The sequence below is a fragment of the Pleurodeles waltl genome, chromosome 6 (genome assembly GCF_031143425.1).
Source record: "Pleurodeles waltl isolate 20211129_DDA chromosome 6, aPleWal1.hap1.20221129, whole genome shotgun sequence".
Lineage (NCBI taxonomy): Eukaryota > Metazoa > Chordata > Amphibia > Caudata > Salamandridae > Pleurodeles > Pleurodeles waltl.
Genome location: NC_090445.1, coordinates 709,397,118 through 709,421,337, shown reverse-complemented (window position 1 = coordinate 709,421,337; position 24,220 = coordinate 709,397,118). Strand labels below are relative to the sequence as shown.

Sequence of the window (24,220 nt, the reverse complement as noted above, 5' to 3'; positions counted from 1 at the left end):
GACTGTAGGGAAAATGAAACAAACATGAGAGAGTAGGCATATTCAGAACAGGTAGACTGAGCTGAAAGTGCACAGAATTGAGAGGAGAATGGAGGAAAGGCAGGGTGGGGATAAAGTGGACATATTGAGGGGAAAGTGGGTAGGGTGAGAGGAAGGTGAACAGACTCACTGGAGTACATGAAAATTGGGGGGAAACAGTAAGGCTGATGGGAAAGCAGGCGATTTGGGGAAGAACAGGTAGCCTGGGAGAAACACATCTATTAAAAGATGATGAAGTGTTGGACCTTGGAGAAGAGCAAGAGAACCAAGAGGAGGAAGAACAGGCAGAGGAGGAATACCAGGAGGAATATGAAGAAAACCAGGAGGACAGGGTTGGATTGGGAGGAACACAAAGAAGATGGCAAAGGCCAGGGCAGCCATGACCCAGACTTCCAGGAGTGCCAGTGCCACAAGGAAGAATTTGAGGAACAGGAAGGGCACAACCAGGACCACCAGTAGGACAGAGACAACCTTAAAAGGAGGGTCAGAAGAAAGGCCTCAAAGAGGACAACACCTAGGAGAAGCTTGAATGAGACCATGGGAGGATCAGAAGGACTAAGGCCATAAGTCCAAGAACCTGGATAACTAGGAAATCCTGGTCTAGATGAATCAGGATTGGGAAGGGCGATATCAGTGGGAAGAGAGCCACCAGGAAAGCAAGGCACACCTGGAATGATGAGGAGAAGTATATCCAGAGTGATCAGGACTAGGCAGTTCGGGACAAGGAGGAGCAGGATGAGAAGGGATATTAGAAGGAGGACAGATACCAAAAAGACCAGGAGGACCAAGACTAGGTGAACTTGATGGAGGAGGATCAAGAAGATGACTAGGAAGAGCAGGACGAGGATCAAGATGACAAGGAAGATTAGGAAGGCCAAAGGACCATAAAAGGATGGACCATGGGTAGGGCCAGCAGAAAGGCTCAAAAGGAGAAATAAATGGAAGATGGCCAAGAGTAGGATGGATGAAACCAAGCAAAGAGGACCAAGAGTAAGAGGAGAACCAGGAGGAGCAGGTGGGGAATAGGAAGGACCAGGCGGAAAACTGTGAAGACCAGAAGGAATACTTGGACCAAGAGTATCATGATCAGAAGTACCAGGGCCAGGAGAACTAGGACTGGTGGGCCTTTAGGATTGGGATGAACTAGGAGGAGGATGATCAGCAAGAGCACCAGGAGGAGGAGGACCAAGAGGATAGTGACTAGAATGAACATTAAGACTACGAATATGGTGGACACCAAGAGGAACTGGGTCCACGACCTGGAGGACCAACCGGACCAGAAGGAGCAGGACCTAGACGAACCTAAGCAGGAGGAGGATCAGGACTCGAAAGAATCCCGGACTTGGGCCAATAGGACATCCTAGACCACAACCACATGAAGAACTAGGATATCCATGAACCATAGGATTCTCAAAAGGATCTGAGATACCACAATCAGTATGACTAGCAGGACCAATATGGCAAGCAAGCTGTTTGGTCATAGGATAAAATGTACCAGAAAGAGGAGGGTCACAGTAGGACAGACCACCAATGATTTCAGGTGACATGACATTAGTTACAAAGGCCAATCTTCTTGTAAATGTTTCTTAGTTATGTTTCATAGGAACAACACCTTAAAAAATCCTTCCACCATTTTCAACCCACTTAAAGCTCTGCCAGGGGTGCAGATAAGCATAATTCCACTCTCTGCCACAAGTACTGCCACAAGTGGAAAAATACATAATTTGAGAACAAATAGGGATGGTTAAGGCTGTCTGAGAACTGTATGAAAGTCTGAGTTTCAGCAGTTACATACAGCATTAGAAGTTTCAGTGGCTGTTTTGGAGGGTGGGTCATTAGTTGTGTGGCCTGCACAAGTAATGGGCCGCACTCGACCACCACTGGGAACCAAACACCCCATTGTAGCGCTTGACTCTCATTGGGTAGCATTGCAGAGCAGTCCAAGGCTTACTCAAGGGAGGTGGTGTGGGCTAGTAATCACCATTCACCAGCACACAAGAATAACACTCAATGAATTATTGTCCAGTCTGTGTTTTTAATTTTGATAAAGTAAAAGCATCTTTACTACATACACTACTCAATACTATGCAACAATTAAAAAATATACACAAGTTGTTGGAATTACTTTTGGATGACATTGCATAATCCTTCTAGTCTTTCCCAACAACCTAGATGGCAGAACATTCACTTGTAGTTTAATGCAATATTTGACTGTAACTTAGGAGTGAGAGCCCCAAATACTGGCAATAAAGTACATTTACTTTGATCACTAGTGGCTGTGAGACTGAGTTTACTGTGGATGAGTCCCAAACTATGAGGTTCTCTCACAATGAAAGGTCAAAAACCAGGTGATTCAGTCCCCTGAATCTGAGGGTAGGGACATTTGTTAATTCCATGGGGGAAGGATATGATCCTCCTTCTGCCCCCCATCCATTTGATTCACGTTGGTGGTGATTCCATCCATCTGGGGCCACCACAAGCCCAAAACAAACAGTTTATGTAACAAAAATATGGGCTAAGCCCTGCAGAGCATCATGGAGTGCTCCTTGCTGGAGCGTTCATATTTTATGAGCAGCTCTCCTGCTGTGCTGGGGAGAGCTGAGTTTCTCCAAGGAGGGATCACACCTTGGGGGTGTCCGGCCCTACCCAGACACCCCCAGTCCAGGTGAGTTCTTGATTTGGGAGTAGTGCAGGGATCCTAACCCTGGCCACTCTTGCCAGCTCCCCTCATGGCCAGCAGCTTCCCATGCTACTGCGGGAGCCAGCTCCTCATAGAGAGTCTGCCCCCTCCAGCGGCCAGACTTGCCTGGGGCTGGGCGGGCCGCAGAAGGGGAGTGCGTGGCACTTTTCATGCCTATCCAGCACCTCTGGGGCCTGGGAATGGGGTCCCATGGCTGTCCTCTTGCTTCACGAGGAGTGCGATGGTGCTCCCTGACTTCTCTTTGAGCACCAGCTGGGGAGCGCAATGGCACACCCCGACTGTGCTTCCTGGTGGGACCCTGGGGTGGGATCTGGGGTCCTGCTCATCCATCTTCACTTGGGGTGCAACGGTGTTCCCCGACTTAACTTTCTTGCAGGGCCCTGGGACGGGGTCCTTGGCCCCTTTCTGCCATCTTCATGGGGGCGCAAAGGACCCCCCTGCTTCACATCTTTTTGTGGCCCCAAGATGGAGTCCAGAGCCCCTTCTGACCACGTTCAAGGGAGCTCAACAGCGCTCCTTCACGGCCACATTTTTCACCGTGGAGGCACACTCGTGCTCCCGCCCTCTATTTTTCCCGGGGGCAGCCCATGGGCCCAAGCCCTCCCCCGGGGACCAGTTTGGAGCAGTGTCGGAAAGGTCAAAGTTCATGGACCTTCTGGTGTTCATAACTCAGTCCCCGTGGGACATTTTGGATGATCTTGGTGCCTTTTTGCTCCTGGTGGCAAGCCCTTGCCAGCCTGAGCACTTTCTTCAGGCCTCCTGCCCTAGAAGGTGCCCGATTGGTAGGGAGCCATTGCCACTGACTCCCTGTGCCAGCATTTCCTCTGGGTGCCTTCTTTTCTTCTGGGCAGTGTGCTCTCCTTGCCACAGGGCCCGGTCTTCCCCCAACTGGTCTTCAGGGGATGTAAGGAGGCCAGCTTACCTGGCCCTGGAGTGTGCCCCACTGGGCCTGGGGTCATTCAGGTGCAGAATTCTTGCCCCAGTGGGCAGGCAGGGTGTTCTTCTTTCCAGCTGTCCTAGTCACCCGTCTTCAGTCCCAGTGTTCTGCAGAGAAGCACAGCCAAGAGAGAGCCCTCCCGTGTGCAAGACCTTTTAAGTGGGGGCAGAAGTGTCCAGCAGGACTGCACCGCTGGCCTATCCTGATGTGCCACATCACCTCTCTGCCCCTGTCCTAACCTTCCTGCACAGCCCTCTGGGATAGCTCGAAATGGCACCGTCCAGGAGTCAATTGCCACGTGTGTCTGAGAGACTCAGCTCCTCCTCCCTGATATTCCTGCCAGGGCCTCTCCCAGAAATTCCTCCAAGGAGCCCCTCCTCACTGAGGGACCTGGGGCAGGCTCGGTTCCTGGCACTAAATGACAGCTGGCTGATTGATACAAGGCCCTGCTCCTGCAGCTGGACAGAACAGTTAATTGACCTTAATCCTGAACTGAGTCAGAGATAGATGGCATTACTAGATGACCCATAAGCTCTACAAATATGCTTTTGCAACGTACAATGTTATTCTTTTCATACAGGTTACAGTGGACATTGGTGTAATTCTGGAGTCTGTGTACCTAAAGGAACTGCAGTTGTACCCTATGCCAGCCTTTCCCATTGGCATATAATGGTGTGTCACTTCAGACAAGACAGTAAAGCATACTGACTATCCCTCCATCTGTACTCCTATCTCATAGGGCCTACTCCAGATCACCACCCACTCCTCATGGCCCCTTCTGTTCCAGGTTACTCAAGCACAGTCCTTGGGCTGTGCATGCCAGGAATTCTCCCCACGCAGCCCTCACACATGTGCACACATGGTGGAAACGTGATCACATGTAACCAGTCCTGGGCCTCCTACCATTCCTGTGTCGTAGCAGCCTTTGATTAACAAGGTGGCACTAGCGGTAAATATGCACAGCCCATTTTGCCATGAGTTTACTGCGGGTGAGTCCCAAACTAGAGGCTTCTCACAGTAAAAGTTCAGTCAAAAACTGAGTGATCCACAAACGAAAATCAGGGTGGACCATATAGTCAGAGCCATCCTCTCACAAGCTGTCAGTGTGGGGTTTAGTTATAGCTGCCAGGTAGCCCACATGATATGTACGAAGCCTTCAGCCAGTCATGGCTTTTTAATCAACCACACAGTACATCCTAAGGCTTGCCTTGTTGCTTTTTACATTGGAATTCTGCACTCAGAATCACAGCTTGTAAAGTAATTTTGGATAAAAAGCCAGGACTGCTTTATGGTCTATATATGACACAATGCCACTTGGCAGCCAGTCTAGGGCAAACAGAGGTACCTTAGTGGTAGCAGAGAGAAGGGTTGCTGTCATAGCAAATTATATGTGAGGGACAGCTGAGGTTGTCTGATGCTGGTTCAGTGGTCTGAGAGCAGACAGGAGGGTTCAGAGGGCCACCGAAACTTGGCAAAGATGGATAGTGATGAATGGAACATGGGTGAAGAGTGTTTTGGTTGTCTGAAGGAATGCAGAAAGAGTATAGAGTTGTTCTAAGAGCTGATATTGATAGAGGTGGTGAAATGATTACATGAGAAGTCTAAGACGCTCTAGGAACCAGAGAACAGAGGGCTAAGGAAGAAGGAGACTCTGACGATTAGATGCAGAACTTGGATAAGCAGCAGATAGGCTCAGAGGGATGAAGGATGAAAAGACAAGCAGAGAGTTCTGATGGAAAGCAGCAGTGGTACACATACCTGAGGTCAGCACTTAGTGCCTGAGATCCAGTTTGATTGGCCTGAAAAACTTGGAGGACAAGATAAATAAATTAGAGGTACTTCAGCAGCAGTATGATCACATCTAATGACTACCAAAGTGATGGTAGAAGGAGCCTGAGCACTAGCTAAGGGTTCAGGGCTGAAAGACATTTTGAAATAGTCACTAGAGCTGTGAGAGCCAGTACATCTGTCCCTTGATGAGCTGCAGACCTAGGAAAGAATGCACAGTGAGGGATAAAGATTGATGACTGTGTTTAAAGGTCAGCAGTGTTTGTGAAGAGAGACTTGTGAGTGTGAGGCTGGTGAATGTGAAGGCTGGCAGAAAATCCAAGGGGAGAACTCAGAGCTAAGGTCAGTGGATGTGGTCAAGGGCTAGTATAGGGTGAATGACAATCTTTGACAGCTGGCATACTGGGTCTGAAGAAGACTAGCAGGCTTTCAGAGCCAGCAGAGGTGGCACTGAAACCTAGGATAAAAGAGGAGGTCTGAATATGAGCACAGATGTTGCATGAAACATTGAGAGTCAGCCTGGCAGGATTATGAGAGTGTTTTAGTGAACTCAAACATTATCCGAAGTGTGATCTAAATTCACAGAATTATAGCAAATAGTCTCGGACTGATTAGGCTAGAAGAATTTAACTGGGCACTGCAAATGATCTGATAAGCCGCGTGTGCCAGAGCAAATCTTTAAAACCTGAAAGAAGGGGTTAGAGTTTGGAGAAAGGGTACATTATTGCTTGTGGGAATGCTGAGGTCCATCTAAACAGTGATGGAAAGGCTCTTGGATTCTGAAGCCTGACAGAGGAAAGCCCAGAGCCTGTAAAGGTCACCATGTTGTTGACAATGTGAATGGAAGTCTTTAAGTCGGAAATCTACAGTTTGGTTTATGGACCCAATAAGAGGATTCTGAAATCTAAGGCCAGACCAAGTGGAACCAGGCATTCAGGAGGAGTGGCGAACGGGCCAAAAGTCTCTTGAGGGCCAGAAGATATTGGGTGGTGGAGACATGAATATGAAGGCTGGTCAAAAATGTAATATAGGGAGCCATAAAGTGTATATAGTAGGCCAATATGGATGGGTTCTTAGTTTGGTGGGTTTAACTCTGGTATTGGGAAAAATAGTGCTGTAAGGACTGACATCAGTAGATGCAGTCAGAAGCTGGCAAAGGGGCAGGGTTGGGGCTATGAAAGCCAGCAAAAAATATATTCTGAAGGGTAGGGACACTGGGTTTCAGGGGGCAAGAGGAAAAATTCAGAGAGCAAGCTAGGGTCGTTCTGAGAGCAGAGGATGGAAGAGATGGTCTGAGAATCTCCAAGTACTAGAAAAAAGGAAGTTTTAGGCTGGTGTGGTAATGTGGACCAGTTGAAATCTTACACTGCTGAGTTTGAGGGAGTATGCGTTCATTTCTGCAGAGTTGCCTTCAACATTAGTAGAAAGGTAGTAAATGGATTATGTGATTTAGATGGTAAATTCTCAGAGTCAGCAGGTAGTTTGAGAGGCTCAGCAGGCTTGATAGTAGGGTTCAGGGCACCTGTAAAGAAATGGTTTGTTTGTTGAAGGGCATCTATTGGGATTTGGGATTGTGAGACTACTACTGCGGCCTGTTATGGAGGCAACAACAAAGGCCTCCACTTATGTTTGTCTTTGGCATATGTCTGTTCTGGGCCCCAGCTATGGATAAGGGTTTTCAATTCTGTTTTAGGGGTTCTTTGGTCTGTCTCTCTTTCGTTTACCTTCTGGGGCCCAGTGGAAATCTGTTCTTGGGATGGAGTCTTGTTCTCTTCTGGTGATGTATCATATCCATCTCCATCTTCTTCTTATAATGATGGTGTCCCTGCTTTCTTGTTGCATCTGGTGAGCAGTTCCTGGTAGTAGATCGTTTGTGTCCAGAAATTGTGCAAGATTCCCCACAGGTAACTGGTGTGGAAGCCTGATATTTTGGTGATGGTGCTTTTCATCATCTGTTGACATTCTGATCCATTCAAGAGTGTGGAAAGAATGCAGATCTAGTAAAGACTCAGCTGTACCGAGATGACCTCCAAACATTGTTCAGCTCCCTTAGACATTCTTTGCCTTGTTCAGTCTGCTCTTGATTCCCTGTCTGTCCCTCCATCATGTCTGATAGTTCTGTCTAGGTAGGTGACGTCTTCAGTTGTGGCTAGGTCTTCTCAATCCATCTTTATTGGTAAAGTGCTTGGTATGTTGAGTGTCATGACTTCTGCTTTCTTTGTGTTGATCTTCTGGCCCACTTGCTTTGCATGGATGTTAAGGTGAGATGTATTTTCCTTCATATGCATTTGTGTGTGAGAGAGCAAGGCTAGGTTATCCACACAGTCAAGGTCCTCCAGTGTAGAGAATAAGGTCCATATGATAACTCTGGCTTGGTCTCCTGTTATATGTCACGTAGTCAGTGACTAGGTTGAAAAGCAACATTAACATCACGCATCCCTGTCTAACGCCAGTCTTGACTTTGAAGCTGTACTCATTGTCTCCCACCTCACAGGTAAAACTGTCATAGTAACCCTTGATGAGGACAACTCTCTGCTGCAGTATGCCTCTGGCTCTCGGTATAAGTCATAAGCCATCACAATTAATTCTGTCAAGGGCTTTTTCAAAACAAATTAAGTTTATGTATAGTTGTGATGGAGGTGTGAAAATGGGAGATGTGGGGTTTCGAACAGATAGTCAAGATGGAAGCCATTCTTCTGGACGAATGGTTGCACAGCTGTTTTGATGTGACAGCTAATATGAGGAAGTGAGGAAAAGGACAGTGAGAAAGTGATCTGCAGTTTATGTACCCAAGCCATGCCACAAGTCTTCTTAATTTATTTCCATGCAAACATACTGTGCTTGGCTGGGTGGAAAAAACTAATTCAAGAATACAGGTAAGTATGGATGTGTAGACAAATGTTTCCAGTTGTCAAAGTAAATGATGTCTATTGAATTGTGGTCCCATTCTCCATTCAGAATGCTTTCACCCATCCTTTCCACTTTCTCCTACATCTACTCTGCCTCTGTACTTTGGAATTTGTTATGTCCCCTTTCCACAGTCCTGGGTTAAATCAGATCTTATATGTCATTATGTGAGGCAAGAGATGCACAGACTTCCTAATCTTGCACTGATGAGTGACTGAAGCTTGAAGAATGGATGGGCTACAAATAAATACCACAAACCCAATTCACAAAGGGCCAAGTTACAAAATGTAAAATTTGTTCCAGAAATACAGCTTTTAAAATTGACACAAAATGCAGAGAGTGATTTAGGAAATCTAGAACCGATTTCTTCAAATACCACACTATCTCATGGCCAAATAAATCACAAAACATGTACTATTTGTTTAAAAGGCAGGAAAATACCAGATTAATCTTTCTTTTAAATTAAATTACTGATGACTAAATGTTGTAGAATAGATGATACTTAGCCAGTGGCTAGTGTAAAATTCAAATGTCTTATTTGCTAGCCTATCTGTTAAGTAGTAGATAATGGCCGCCATTTAACTAGAGGCTAGATAAATAGAAAAACATCAGTGTTTTCTGTTGGTTGGATGTTGTTTGGATTAATTCATGCCACTCCAGGTAGAGTTTTCCTATTTGCCTAGCAGCTGACCAAATACTGCAGAATCCCTGCTTTTTAGATGAGTATTGTGTAAATAAATACATTTCTTTGCTATTTGCCTAGTTGCCAGTCAAATAGTATAGAATCTCTGTTGCTGGGCTGGTTCTCTGATAAATCGTGCTCTGTTTCCAAAGCTATCCCATCTGCCAAATCGTACATGATCTCAGCTATTTACCTAGTGGCATGGTAAACAGAGAAATGTCTTTTGTCTTTGCATACGTGCTGGTCAAATAGTATATAATCCCTCACATTTCACCAGCAAACCGGTAAATAATTATGTTTTTTTGCTAATTGACAGATTCCCAGCCAAATTATGTTTCATTTCTGCTGTTTAGCCAAAGGCTAGGTAAATAGTAGAGTTTCTTTGCTCTATACAGGAACCTTGGGTAAATTGTGAATCATCACCACTACTTAGTGGGTGGGTAGATAGCGAAGGTGTGTCTTTACTATTTGCACATCCATTTGCCAAACGGTGCATAAGCCCTGCAATGTTGCCTGCATCCCAATAAATAGTAAAGTTGTTTACTGTTTTGCATAGCTCCCAACCAAGTAGTGCATACTATCTGCTATTTAGCCAGCTGCCTGGTAAACAGTATTTATTTTACTATTTGCATGGCTACTGGTCAAGCAGTGAAAATTATCTGCTATTTAGCTGGTAGTGTATAATCCCTGCTGTAGTTGTTTTGCCAACTTCTGGGTGGCCAGATGAATAACCACCACCTTGTTTTATAGCTAAGTTTATACTATATAACTATCATAAATAGCTATTGAAATCGAAGATGTCTACTGAAAAATGGCAATGGAAGGCTAAACTCATATCCTTAATTCCTATATATTACCTCTTTTACAGCTCAGCGGACCACAGCAAGCATCGGAAACACCACTCCCCCAGGTATGGCCTTTGATGTAATTATCGTGTTTGAATAAATGAAAGAATAGAGCGTGCTATGGACGTCATACTGAAAGAGACTTATAAGTGCATTATTAGGACTAGGCTTAGAGTGCTCCTGGATGGAATTGTGTGGGGAAGGTGAGCTCTCATTACACATGGAGAGAGGAAGAGGGAGGAGGGGGGATAACTATGGAGGAACACTCCGTATTTAGCTCCCTATAATTCAAAGTACACACGAAAGTACGGGGTTCTCTAGAAGCGGACGTCGCGGATATTAGCGTAGTCCTAGGTTGTATGTATTCCTATTTGGAAGGGTAACGTCAGTGGAATGTCAGTTGGAAATTACCGAGTGGAACAGCGAGGGGAGGGAAGAAGGGAATTTCCTTTTACGGACTAGGTGGTCTCACACACTATATAGTGTCATGCTTCATCATTTGACCACCTAGACCCACCCAGGTAGGACAGTGCCACCTGGGCGGACTCAACCTCACTGTTAAAGGAACAGGAGGGAGTGCGTAAATAAACTTGTTTCTGGAAAGATCGGGATCCAGCTAATCTACTGAAAAACTAAAAACACCTAAGCAGACACCTGTGAAGAGCAACAAATTTAATGGTGGTGTCTGTTTGGTGTAGTTAAAAAGGGGGGTTGGGACACCTCTGTGAGGACAAGGACTCACAGGGTCACCTAACTAATTACTAGCCAACATGTTTCTGCCCTCAAAAGTGAGCCAATGAAGGTCTCGGGGCATTCGTCAGGGCCTAGGATCCCTACGTCTCACGTTGGAGGAAAATACTCTATGGGGAAATCAAAGAGTGAGAAAATGAAAAAAGAATGATCTACATTACCCAAGGAATTACCTTGAGGCGGCCTATGGGGAGAAAAGCAATTAATTAGCACTCTGGTGGCACACAGCACTGCAAAACCAACCAACTACACACGTGTCAAGGGGATGCATTCATGCACGAAACACATATGTTCAAAAAAGGTAAAATACATGCGTGGAGTGACTGAGTGGGTATATCTACACAAGTGGACAGTCCTATCACTGCAGGGAATTATAGTTCTTACCCTTTTCTTAGAGGCAGCTAGCCTCTGGTATCCAGGAGGGGGAGTGTCCCCTTATAGTCACACACTAAGGGATAGAGATGAACATAAAGACGAAGTGAGGAGAAGAACAGAAGTAGGCAGAATAGATACAGAAGGAGCAATAGGGGGGAAAAACAAGTTCCCAGTAGGAACCCACTATTGCTGGTAGAAAAATACTGGTTAAGAGAAACCGAAGTGACTATAGACAAAAAAAGTAAGATTAAAAGCAATAAGGGCTTATCTGTGTTGCCTGTGATCCGGTATGCCACTCACTACATCAAAAGGGACGCTCGCCGTGCGCCTACTTCGTCCTCTCCTTGGACCGCTTGTGACAAGTGGCTGAGGGAGAACGGTCTATTTATAGCTGTAAGAAATTCCAGGTGCGCCCTGTTAGCGCGTAAATTGGAGTTCAATTAATGTTAATCACCGCCGCGGGCCTCCTTGCGTTACTAGCCTCGATATGATTGCCGTAATGGCGGGCGCACCGGCCAAGCCGGGGCGCCGGCATGAATGTGATCGATTGCAAAGGCGGGCCTCTTTAGGTTGATGGCGCGATGTGCTTTGCCGCACCCGCGGGCGCCCCAGCAGTGCTGGGGCGCCGGCATGAATGCGGGCGAGTGCAAGGGTGGGGCCCGAGCCGGAAGATTCCGGCCCGAGCGCCACCAGCGGAAGGCTCGCGTTTACAGTGGACGCTGGGAAATGTAGTTCCCAGCGGTCCCGTAGCCCAAAGGGCTAAGAAAAAAAGGGAAAAAAGAAAAAGCGAGGAAAAACGAGGGAAAGGATAAAGAAAAGGAAGGAGAGGGGGGGGGGAAGAAAAAGAGGGGGGGAAACGAAAGAAAGGGAGGAGGGAGAAGGGATATTGTAGAAGAAATGCAACCGGGGGGGGGGGGGGGGGGGAAGGGGAAGAAAAAGATAGAGCAGAAGCAGACGGAAGGGAGGACTCATAAGTTAGTCAGAGAAATCATTTATTGAGTGTGAACCAAGGGATCTCATCATTAAGACCATTGGTGTCCGTGTGTAATCTCCAGACCCAACGTTGTTCGGTCTGGAGCAATCTCTGTGTCATATTGGAGGACGATGGAGATAGTTGCTCAATGACCGTCCAGTGTAAGTCATCTGCCGAATGTTTTTCCAGAAGGAAGTGGTTAGTCAATTTAGTAGCCTCTCGTTTACAACGGATCGTACTCCTATGTTCACAGATTCTCGTGGCGACCTTTCTAGATGTCATTCCCACGTATTTAAGGTTACAGGGGCATCTAATCAAATATATCACGTTTTTGCTGTTACAGTTGGTTAGGGATCTTTGAGCCCATGGAGTCTTAAGGTCTAGGTCTATTGTGGTTGACTTTTTGGTGAAACAGCAGACACTGCAGTTGCCACATGGGTAGTGTCCTCTTGGTGGTGGGAGGCCCCATAGTGTGGTTAGTGTCGTCAGGGAATTGTTTTTTTCTTCTTTGGGTCTTGTGTGGACAACCATGTCCCGTATGTTTGTGGCTCTTTTAAACGCATGTAGTGGCTGCTGAAAGGGTAAACCACCAGATATAAGGATTTTCCACTCATCATTGATGATTTTCTGAATCTTATTGGATAGTGGATTGAAGGTAGTCACACACACAATTTGTTCAGTGTCAGACGTCCTAGTGCGTGGTTGTAGTAGTTGGTCCCTATTATTATTCCCCGCTCTTTTGTATGCTCTCTTCACCAGATGTGTGGGATAATCCTTGGTTTGCAGCTTACTAACCAATTTCTCAGCGTGTTTGCGGTAGTTTGTGAGGGTGGAACAATTCCGTCGTAGACGTAAGAATTGACCAACCGGGAGATTCTCCCTCAGGGACCTTGGGTGGAAGCTTTTGAATTGGAGCAGGTTATTCCGATCTGTGGGTTTATAATAGACCTCTGTGGCTAGAGCCCCATTGTTTTCATAGATTGATAAGTCAAGAAATGCTAGTTGGTTGTCACCTATGGTCATGGTGAAGTTCAGGAAAGGGTTAGCTGTATTTAACCAATTTACAAAATTCATCGCCTCATCTCTAGTTCCTGTCCAGACCAATAGAATGTCATCTATATATCGTTTCCAGAGTTTAATCTGCTGGGAAAACGGGTTGTCATCGTGGTTGACTACCTGTCTCTCAAAGTGATCAACATAGAGACATGCTAGGCTAGGTGCGAAAGTGCTACCCATAGATGTACCCTGTATTTGCAGGAAAAAGTTATCCTCAAACTTGAAATAGTTCCTTGTGAGAGCCAAATGTGCCAAGTCAAGTATGAAGTCAGGCGGTGTACGTGACTCTCCTCTATTGGCTTCCAAAAGGTCGCTAATGACCTGCAGAGTGGCCTCCTGGGGAATGTTGGTGTACAGGGATTCTACATCCAGGGTGATCAACAGTTCTCTAGTTGTGTCAAAAGCCACAGAGTCTAATAAGACTAACAGGTAGGTGAAGGTGAGCTCAACAAACGGTGACAGCCTACAGATGAATGGCACACGAAGGCAGCCTTGGGCATGGATATATTGTACATTGCATATAGTTAAAGAACCTAATTAACCTTAAATATATGTGATCTTCACAGGACACTAGGGCAAGGATTGGTATGACAGGACTTTTGCGCTGTTGTCCATAGAGATATAGTTAAACCAACCCAAAAATCCCATTGATTGGCAACAGCTGAAATACAATAAAGCATCAATTTAGTTCTCATCTAGAGGAAATGTGACCAAATCAAATATGGAAGTTAGGATCAAACTCTAATTTACTTGCACCAATTATAATGTGCGTTGCAACCAGGGTTAAGAATATGTGTGAACATAAGCCATCTACAAATTAAAGTTGAGAAATTAAAGTGCTCATCTATGGTTTGGTGGGGCATAAGTCACACCATAAATTAGTGAGGACCCTACCCTGTAACACCCACCGTTCTCATTTAAAGACTGGTGTTAGCGCGTCACATCTTAATAAGTATACTCACAAAAGGACGCAAATACATCGATGAACCTTTTGACTCACAATTAAGAAGTTCTTACCATAGCTCCAGTACATAATCAATATACAAGGATCAACAATCATTAGTAATCAATAAATTCAATAATCAATGGAGTCAGTAATTGTCACACACCATGACCTTTCAGCCATGAATAACCACACCTTTAGTAAAAGTTTAGTAAGTTTATTTCCCTATATTAACAATGCTAAGGTCATGTATATTAATCTCAAAACTAAATGAAACACATATAAAAACAACACTGGTTGTCCAAAGCGGCGGAAGAAACGATATCTAATCAAACTTTGAACTACAACACATTCTAAAGGTATAGTGCAAATCAATAGCAGAGTCAGCTGCGTTAATGACTTGTAATACATGTAATTAAGCAGAGAAGTCCATCAAACATTAGTCTCTTTCGTCACAAGTCAGGATCCTCAACTAACACCAGATTAGCATCAGCAGGTTGGGCTTCATGCAAAACAATTTAGTAACACAAATTTGGAAAACATCTAACTATGATAGAGCCTTAGACAAAACAGCGCAGTTGGTACCTAGAAAGAAAAAGGAAATGCGCATAATAATCACAGTTTTATCGCATTATACTTATCCTCGGTATGGGTCAGCAAAGCAGAATCAGTCTTCATCCTCAGGTCAACACTCGATCAGCAAGGCATCAGGCTCTCAGTCAGGGAATATGAGCCCAATGTCGGAAATCTGAGGTCTCTTCCCTCTGTGGCGTTGTTATATCAAAGTCACCTAAACTATCCCCTTATTCCCTATTGGTCAGTTAATTGTATGTTCACACTTTGTCCAATAATATTATTATATCAAATGTATGAATTCTAATATTCCTACGTACTCATACGGGTGATTGGTCTGTTTTACGATGCTCTCATCACCCGGCTTGTCAGGCAACAATATTGTTGCAGCTTCCACTCCAGTCAGTATCTTCATTGTCACACACATTACACATAAAATGTTGCATTAGCAAGAACATCATATGCTAGCAGTCGGTTCTCACAAAAACCTTCTGTTAAGCACAATAGACATTTCACAGTTTAATTCATTTGGTCAGCATTTTTATTAAACGCTAAGAAATACAGCTTCTGCACGAGGCCAAGACACTCACTAAGATAAGGCCTACAATTAATAAAGCTAAAGCATACTTCATAACCCTTAATATGACATATTACTGCATTAATCTAATACCCTTTCAATATTTCATAAGTAGTAATCATTGATTAGTGCATTTCGTTAACACTGGTGGCCATTCTTCGAGGTCACATTTCAAATGTGGGCATTATTTTCTACGTTAATTCATTTTTCTACATAAACTCATTATTCAAAAAACATAAACACTTACTAATAACTCTAATTAAAACATCTGTGCTAGCACGGGTTAACTGCTAGGTTTCTTTCTGGTGGTGGAGACTCAGCTGGCTCTGCCACCGTGTGTGTCCCCGCCACCTATATGCCACAACACCAATGAGTCACCACATGAGAAGTCCTGTCCGATAAAGGCTGAGCCATGAGCCATACAAGTTTCCTGCCCTGGACTGCTTTGAAGGGCAGGACAGATCTGAGCGTGAAGAACTAACTCCCTGTGCAAAAGGCCCACTGTTTTTCTATTTCAGAAATAACCCCAGGTTTGGCAGTTTCTGAAATAGTAAAAGTGATGACTAGCTGCCCTCATATGGCAGTTGGACAGCATTTCCGTTTTAATTAAACTGCTTTTGCCAAGTCAATGGAATTCTTTTGCACGGCACAGGCCTGTGGGAATCACTTGATTCAGCATGGGATTTTCACACATAAAACGAGAGATGAGGCCTCTGCCACATTGGCAGCGTGCTAGGCTGCCATTAGTGCCCTGCTGAGACTCACTTGTAGACCCTGGGGAATGTAGGGCGCACAGCTCGGGAATGCCCTCTCTGTAGACATGAGTACTTACTCAAACTGCAGCTCGTCTGGAACGCCTGAAACCTCATCGATTGAATTAGAAACACCCCACTCACTGCATGGGTAGTGCTGGATGGTCAGATTCTGCCTATGGTCGAATTGCATTACCAATGGGGATGATGCTGTCATAGAATATTTACGCCTAGAAAGGTCAAATTCCGTCTGTTTTTCTTTTCTTTCAGCCTTTTTGCAACTTGCTTCCCATTTTATTTCATTACTCCTTTCTTTTATACTCCCATTACCTCTTTCCTTCTGCATGCGTATTTTCCTCTTTTCTTTGTTTCTTTCTTTCCTCTGTTTGTGGCTTTGTTTTTTCTTTCTCTGCTGCACTTTTAATTTCTTCCTTTTACTTCTCCTATCCATTTAATACTTTCTTTCCTTCTTTCTTGTTTCCCCTTCCTTTTCAGTTGTTTATTTCTTCCTTTCTGCTCTTCCCAATGTGCAAAGATTCCCCTTCAAGATCAGGGGCGTAGCTTGGCCAGTAAGATTCGGGGAGTGTGAGCTTCACATTTTCTAACAATCACGCTGGCATGTAATGTTAGATTACATTATACGACAAGCAGGGCGTGGGAGAGGGGCTAAATGGGCAGAGGAAAGAAAGGTGAATGCTGATTGGCAGTGAGAGAAACACATTATTTTGTAAAACAAGCAAAATGTTTGAATGTTTTCAAAACAGTGAGGGAGAGAGTGTGTGCCTGAATTCTTTGTCTCTGTGTATGTAAAGTCCTATGGAAATACGACAGATGCCTCACCATACCTGACTGAAATCACCTGTTCCCAACTATTACCAGAAAATACATTTATTGAGGGGGTAACATCTCAAACACCCCTCGAAGCTATGCCCCTGTTCAAGATACACAATGAACTGTGACATTTTAAGTTGAGTCTAGACACCACGCATGCGCTGTCTGCAAGACCTGTTGGAATGAGTAAAAGGCTTTGCTCCCACCTGCCACTGCCTGCCACTGCCTGCCACTCTCCATAGGTCGAAGGCAGTGTCACTCTTGTTTTGCTGCCTCCTAACTGGTTTGGCAGCCGATAGGTCACACCCTGTTCTTGGCTGAGGAGCACCGGCCAAGTACAGTTTAAATACGCCTGGACTGTTTTTCTGTTGTTTGGATGGACTGTTTTTTTCTTTTGTTTTCCCGGCCTCTTGTGTTTGTCAGTAAGCCCTCGTGTTCACACGTGTGGTTTGTTTTTCACGTTTGCCCTTCACTTGTTCCTTACTTTACATAATCAGTAAATACACGTAGTTGTGTCTTGTGTGTGTGTGTTTTTTACATTTTTTTGGTGTCTTCATATAGCATGAAATCGACCAAGGTATTGAATCCTCATCAGCGCCTCTACCTGCACAGTGGGAGAGCCGATACTACAATATTCACTGCACTCGGGGAAACTCACCCCATAATGTTTTGCAGGCATTCCTTTTACAACACATGTTTGCACATAACTCAGCCTGTGGTGGTCCTAAGACAATGGGACCACCACCAAAACATTCAGAACAATGTGCCCTTTCTGTCCAGGTCATCTTCGGGGTCACACTAGATTATAGGGGCCACAAAAATCATAAACTCTTCCTGCATTCAATATATATTTAAATTCTTTTATAGCTGTTTTTCGTTTTTTCGTTTCGTCTCTTCTGTTATAAGAGACTTGTTTGTAATAATATTCTGACATCCCTGCAAGACATGTAAATGTATAATGCTATGCTCTCTAGGGGCTGAAGGATGATACTTTCCCCAAGCCAACACTAACTCGGTCAACCAGTGGTACTGCACCTTCTGCTGTTGACCCTACAGGGACATCTAGCCATGACCAGTGGTACTGCACCTTCTGCTATTGACTCTGCAGGAACATCTAGTAATTATCTGCAGCACTGCACCCTTGTGCCACTGACTTCACAGTTAAATGTTTAAAATGCCTGCTTGGCCTGAAAATGTGTAATACACTATGCCCCTGAGAGGCTGATTTTATGGGTGCAATGCAATGTCTTTTTACATGTGATTATGCCCTCTAGGGTCTTACTATATGGGTACATGACCATGTTTCTTCCAAATGCTATTTTTAATGTGGGGCTCTGTAGGGGCTGTTTGGACCATTACAGTCTAAAGCCAAGTGTATGAAGGAATGCACAAAGTTCATTTCTGATAAAGGTTTAATGTGCTGCATGGCTAAATATTTATAAGATCCCAAAGACAAGATTGTCATTACCGTTTACAATGCCAACAGCTGTAACTCTCCCTAATGCTATTCACTTTGTCTTCTCTCACTTTTTGCAGCCACAGATCGTGCTTACAAATCCACTGTAGTGACATTCTCATACTCTACCGTGAACAAAAGTAACTTATAAGCAAACACTACAGACACAATCTTCAGTAATAAAGAAGAATCTTTAAGGGAGTGGAGTAACATAGGACCTTGTGTTAACCTGCAGTGCAGCCTCTGCCCTACCCAGGGTCCCTGGTCCTGTGAAGTTCCTCCTCTGCCCCTGTCATCCTTGTCTTTTCTCTCTGGGTGTGAAGGGAGGCCCACCACATACTTCATTACCTCCACTTCTAAATTTTGTTCCACCAAGTTGCTTATCAGGTCTGTGGAGCCTTGCAGTGAGCAACCCAAGTGGTGTATGTGTGTGTGTATAGGTATACACACACACCGCTTGGTTGGTGTATATATATATATATATATATATATATATATATATGTATATTTATAAACAAACCAGGTGGCGATCCTAATGGGGCAGAAGGGACAGAGAAAAGAAAGGTGAAAAGGTGAATGCAGATTGACAGTGAGAGAAAACATATTATTTTGTAAAATAAGCAACATTTTTTAATGTTTTCAAAACAGCGAGGGAGTTAGGTAGTTATAGTTAGGACCTAGTTTCTATAGAAAAGGTGTTTTTTGACTTGTCTATATCTTTGGCACCAGTAGATGAATCTTCATGAAATTTTCTCAGAAAAATAAACGCTCACTTCAGCTGCTGTCTGGAAAGTTTTGGGGTGATCCATTAAGCAGGGGCCGAGGAAGAGGGAGGGCCCCAGAACGTGTTTTCCCCATGTTAATTCCTTACGGTTTTTGAACAGGTCTACAGTTGGGACCGCTGGACGGAATTACACCAAATTTGGCAGAAATGTAGCTCCTGATACAGAAGGTGCTCTTTTTGTTATTTGGTGTAAATTGGTTGAGTAGTTTTGGAGATATTAAGAAAAATTCAAATTTGTATGTATAGATATGGGAAGGCTCCACAAACCCTCCCTCTCTCATGCTGAGATCTCATTGGCTGCCAGCACTTCAACAAGGAAGTGTTGGAAGCCATCTTGGGACTCAGCTTCAGCCAAGTCCCTGAAAAAAGGTAAAATAAAAATAAAAGGGGCCAGGGTAGGGACACCCTAACCTCTTAGCTGTGGTGCTGGGGTCCCAGAGGGACACCCTCCAGGAAAAAAAACATGTTTTAAAAAAAGATTTTGCCGAGTGTCACAGTGGGTCCGCGGATCCAGTGAAAATTAAAAAAAATAAAGAACTGGCTGCCCTGCTTGTTTTGGAAAAAGCACCTGGATGGGTCACATCCTGGGGAATTGTTTTAAAAAAAGGAGGACGGTGCACAGGGCCACTCTTCTAAGGCTCATTGAGTCCCAGAGACTACCACCTCCATGGGGCTAAATAGTTGTAATAGGGGGCTACCTAGACCATACCGTGCTCTGGGACCACCACCTACTGGGGCTAAATCAGACTAATAGGGGGCCACACGGATCCCCCCTGAGACCGCCACCTGCACAGGGACATATGAACAGTAATGGAGGGCCTCAAGGAACCCCATGCCCCGGCGACCATCATATTCCTGATGCTACTTTGAAAGTAATGGGGGGCCTCATTGAACACCGTGGGCCCGGTGACCACCCCCTCCCCAGGGCCAAATAAGCAATAATAGAGGGAGGGGCCCTTGTAGACTCCCCCCATGCCCTGTGGACCACCACCTCCCGGGGGATAACTTAGAAGTAATGGGAGGGCCTCACAGACCCCCCTGGCCACGGGGACCACCACTTCCCCGGGGCCAAAATAACTTTTTGAAGTGGGAGGGGGACCCCAGAGTCAGCAAACAGCTCTCGCCTTCTGGGAGTGGAATTTTCATCTGTTTTCTTGGCAGCAGAGATGTGGGAAGGGAAACAGATGGAAGGCTTTCTCTCACAGAAAGGGAGCTGCATGTTTAGCAGTTCCCTGTCTTTGATAGCAATGCCAGCTCCTGCAGGAGATGGGTAGCTGGTTGGGACCAAGGGGGCATTTAGGCTCTCCCCGCAGCCCTATTGCTGCTAACTCAGTGCCCTTGGGGGAACCCAGGTGACATGGCCGGGTTCTGAGGTTTGGGGTCGTTGGAGCCTAAATTGGTCTGGGGATGGGACCGCAAGGCCCCCTTCACACAATACAAAAATAGGATAGGATTCCCAAGATCACATCACAATGTGAAATAATTCTTGAAGGTGAATTCATCACTGATCTATTGAAGTGCAATCTGTATGTGACTGTGACAAGTGTCACCTCCTGGTGAGAACAGAGTCCAGGGTTCTCCCTTTAAATTGCTACGAGTATTCAAATGTGCAAATCACCTGAAAGCTGCACCCGCGTGGCCCCACACTATCCACCTTAGTAGAATGCAAAGGTCTTCACGCATTTTGTCAGGATGATGGACAACTTACCAAAGGGCTCCCACACTGCTTTTGCCACCGATTTTGGTGTCTCCTTCTTGATGGCGAGATATATGAGGACATCTCCACAAAAAAAAGAAGCAGTTACTTCATATACATCAATGTAAGGACCCTGGTTTGGAGGAGATTTACATCCTTGTATTCTCGTTGGCCTCCTTAGGAGGATTCATGTTATCACAAAACTATAGAAAAAGACGCACCAGGAACAATCATGTTGCTAAAACACACACAAGGTCACTGGTGACATTTCCTTGTGCTCCATTACACAGCTATAGTGTAGAATACATACTGGGCATTTATTTAAGGAGGCAAAAAGAACTCCACTTGGGTAGATATTTTGTGCAAAGCTGTGTACTCCTGTTGGATAAAAGGGCAGACGAGGTTCCTTTGTGGCTGAGTCACTCACACAGCTACTGACACACCCACACAGACACTCACAACACTCACTCACAGATGCACTCAGACACTCTCTCAGACACTCATGCACCCGCTCACAGACCCACTCAGAAACTCATGTACTCACTTACAGACCCACTCAGACACTCATGGACCCAGTCAGAGATCCACTCAGACATTCACGCACCCACTCACATTTCCTCTCATATATGCCTTTTAATGGAATTAAAAATGCTTCCAAAGTCTTAAGCAACTTTATTTGTACATATGTCACCCCTTATGGTGTGCCCTAGGTGCCACCAGGGTTAGGTGCAATGTAACTATAAGCAGGGACCTTATAAAAGGAGTTTTATAAGGCCTGGTAGTTGAAAAATAGCTGAACTTGTTTCCCCCCATTGTAATGAATAGGCTCCACAGGCTAGCATGGGGATACTTTATTTTAAAATAATAAAGTCTTATTTTCCATAGATATTAGCAAAGTGTGACATGTTTAGTGTCAAATTAAAAGTTATAATAAATCCAACAACTTGCTACTGTTGAATTTATTTTAACTTGCACCTAGAAAGAGTTTTAGAACTCTTTCTAAAAGTTGCCAGTTTCAGTTCTGTAGTGAACTTCTCTGATTGGCCAGCTTCTGGCAGCCTGGCCAGGCTGCATTGATGAGGTGTGAAGTGGCCTGGGCTGAACACAAAGGAAGTGTTTGGGGAGGAGAACTGCCTCAGTGGATGGTGAAATAGGGTAGGGGAGCAGCCAAACTGTATTTCTAGGGAGGGAAGGACTTTTGGACCTCTCCCATTTCTTGCAAAACCAGACAGCTAAGTGCCCCATGATTAGATTAGGAGAGGGCTGGAAAGGGGTGTGTTAAGGGAAATATAGACACACCAGTGGATGGGCTCAGCCAGACCTAACCTGTGAGACTGAGTTTTTGCCATCTTGGATTTTGGGAGAATGTTGCTCCCTGGGATTGATTTTTGCCACACTTCCCAGGAAATGGTCACTCAAGAGAGTGGTGGTCTGCACGTGGTTGGTCAAGAGTGCTCCCCTGCTCTCCGCCCCAGGTGCACCCCACCTCAGATCCCTAAAAGAAATAAGACAAAGATGAGGAAGGACTGCCCTGCTGGACCGCTGACCTGCATCTGGACACCTGGACACTGCACTCTGAAGGACTGTGTTGGACCTGGCCCTTTTACAGGGACATTCCCCAGACTTTTTGCTTTTGCCTCCTTATTTTTCTGACCTTTGTTGGCTGACGTTTTGACTCTGAGCACTTTTTCACTGCTAACCAGTGCTAAAGTGCATGTGCTCTCTCTTACAAAGTTGGTATGATTGGATTATACCTGATTGGCATATTTAATTTACCTATAAGTCCCTTGTAAAGTGGTATCCCTATACCCAGGGCCTGTAAATTAAATGGTACTAGTGGGCCTACAGCGCTGCTTGCGCCACCAACTGAAGTAGCCTGTCAAACCTATCTAAGGCCTGCTAGTGCAGAGCCTCTGTGCACAGTTTCCTGCCACAGGGACCTGGCATCTAAATTTACTTGCCAGGCCCAGAACTCCCCTTTTACTACATGTAAGTCACCCCTAAGGTACGCCCTAGCTAGCCCTTTGGGCAGGTTGCCATGTATGTAGAAGGAAGGACATGTGCCATGTTCCGTGGCCTGTCCTGGTAGTGACAAACAGCCTAACTTGGTTACTCACTGCTGTGAGTTCTGCCCTCTCATAGGATTGCTTTGGAAATGCCCTGCCTTAGGTGTAAGGGGTATTTTCTGATTTATGAGGGGTAGCGTAGGCATGTTTGGTATGGTTGTGACAGTGGTAAGAAATGCTACTTACTGGTGTAGGTGTATTTTTTATTACTATCACAGAATGCCACTTCTAGAAAGTGCGCATTTATCTGTGCTTATGACTTTGGTGTTTTTCAGCTTGTCTCCAATCAACGTCTGGGCAGACTGACAGTTGGGGCTTTGTGCATACTTCTCAGACAGCCTGAACACAGGGAGGGTGGAGGTGACACAGAGGTGCATCTACATATTTTAAAGCCTTCCTGGGCTGAGAGAAGGGAGAGGCGGGACACACCTGCATTTGTAAAGACTGTGCCCTGGCCTCACACAATAGGGTCGTTAACCCCCCACTGATGTTTGGAGCCTGTGCTGAAAGGAGAGAGCGGGCACTCCCAGAACCAGTTGTAACTGGCTGGAAACTCCTCTCCCTACCATTGAGAAACGCTGTAAGAACTGACTATAAGTACAGGGGAATTTTCCCCACAATTTGAACATTCTTGGAACTGGAAACTGGACACAGAACGCTGATGAATGGACTCACCAGGAAACCACCTTGGACTGCTGCTGTTGTGCTGACCTGTGACCTGCCCGGTCACTAGGAGGAACTGCCACCATCTGCACCCCTTGTACTGGCCTGTAGCTGGACCCACCAGCCCAGTGCTTCTTCTTGTTTTGGTTGCTCCCAGGGGCAGGGTGTTGTGGCCTCTCACCCCTGACAACCCTTCTACCACTTTGCCTACAGCGCTTTATTTGGAGCCCAAGTTCACCGCAGCAGCCCAGGCTGCAGATGTGGTCCTAGCGCTGTGGAAAGCACTTTCTTTGGAGCCCGGATCACCGCCGCAGCCGGGTTTGAGGAATCACACGGAGCACGGAGATTGCGCTCCTCTCAGTGCCCCCGGGGCACTGCAACAAAGGAACTGGAGCAGACGCGCTCCTGACGGCGCCCCCGGGGCATGTCCGCTCTCGGGAGTGCCCCCGGGGCACCAGCTGCCTCCATCTTCATAAGGAGCCTCCCGGCGGCCCGGGAGCAGCTCCGGTTACTCGCGCACCACATCGGGTGCGGCGAGTATTGTCCCGGACCCCCAGAGGGGTCTGAGTGCCTTCTCCACGTGGAAGCAGGACTCAGGGAGGGCGCTGGAAGCACCCCCCTCCCCGGTCGCTGCATCAGGAGCAGGACACTCCTAGTTTTCCGGCATCTCTTATTCTGCCGCCCAGATCAGGAAGGGAGACCTCGGTCCCTTCCCGCCTTAATTCTGCGATTGTTGTTGGGCCCCGCCGGGTCCCCACCCCACGGACAGGGTGTAAGGAGGCTGAGGCAGGCCCCCACCATGAGGGAGGCCCCCCTGTTTAGCGCA

The 24,220-nt window shown here is 45.7% G+C and overlaps 1 protein-coding gene across 1 annotated transcript in view; it reads left to right on the top strand.

Annotated features, from left to right (window-relative positions):
- The window catches only part of DMBT1 (deleted in malignant brain tumors 1), a 624,760-nt gene that overhangs the window by 399,619 nt on the left and 200,921 nt on the right, over nucleotides 1-24,220 (top strand). Inside the window, exon 63 of the mRNA XM_069239169.1 lies at nucleotides 9,923-9,964. Within this exon, the coding sequence (XP_069095270.1) occupies nucleotides 9,923-9,964 (42 nt within the window). The remainder of the gene's footprint in view (nucleotides 1-9,922; nucleotides 9,965-24,220) is intronic.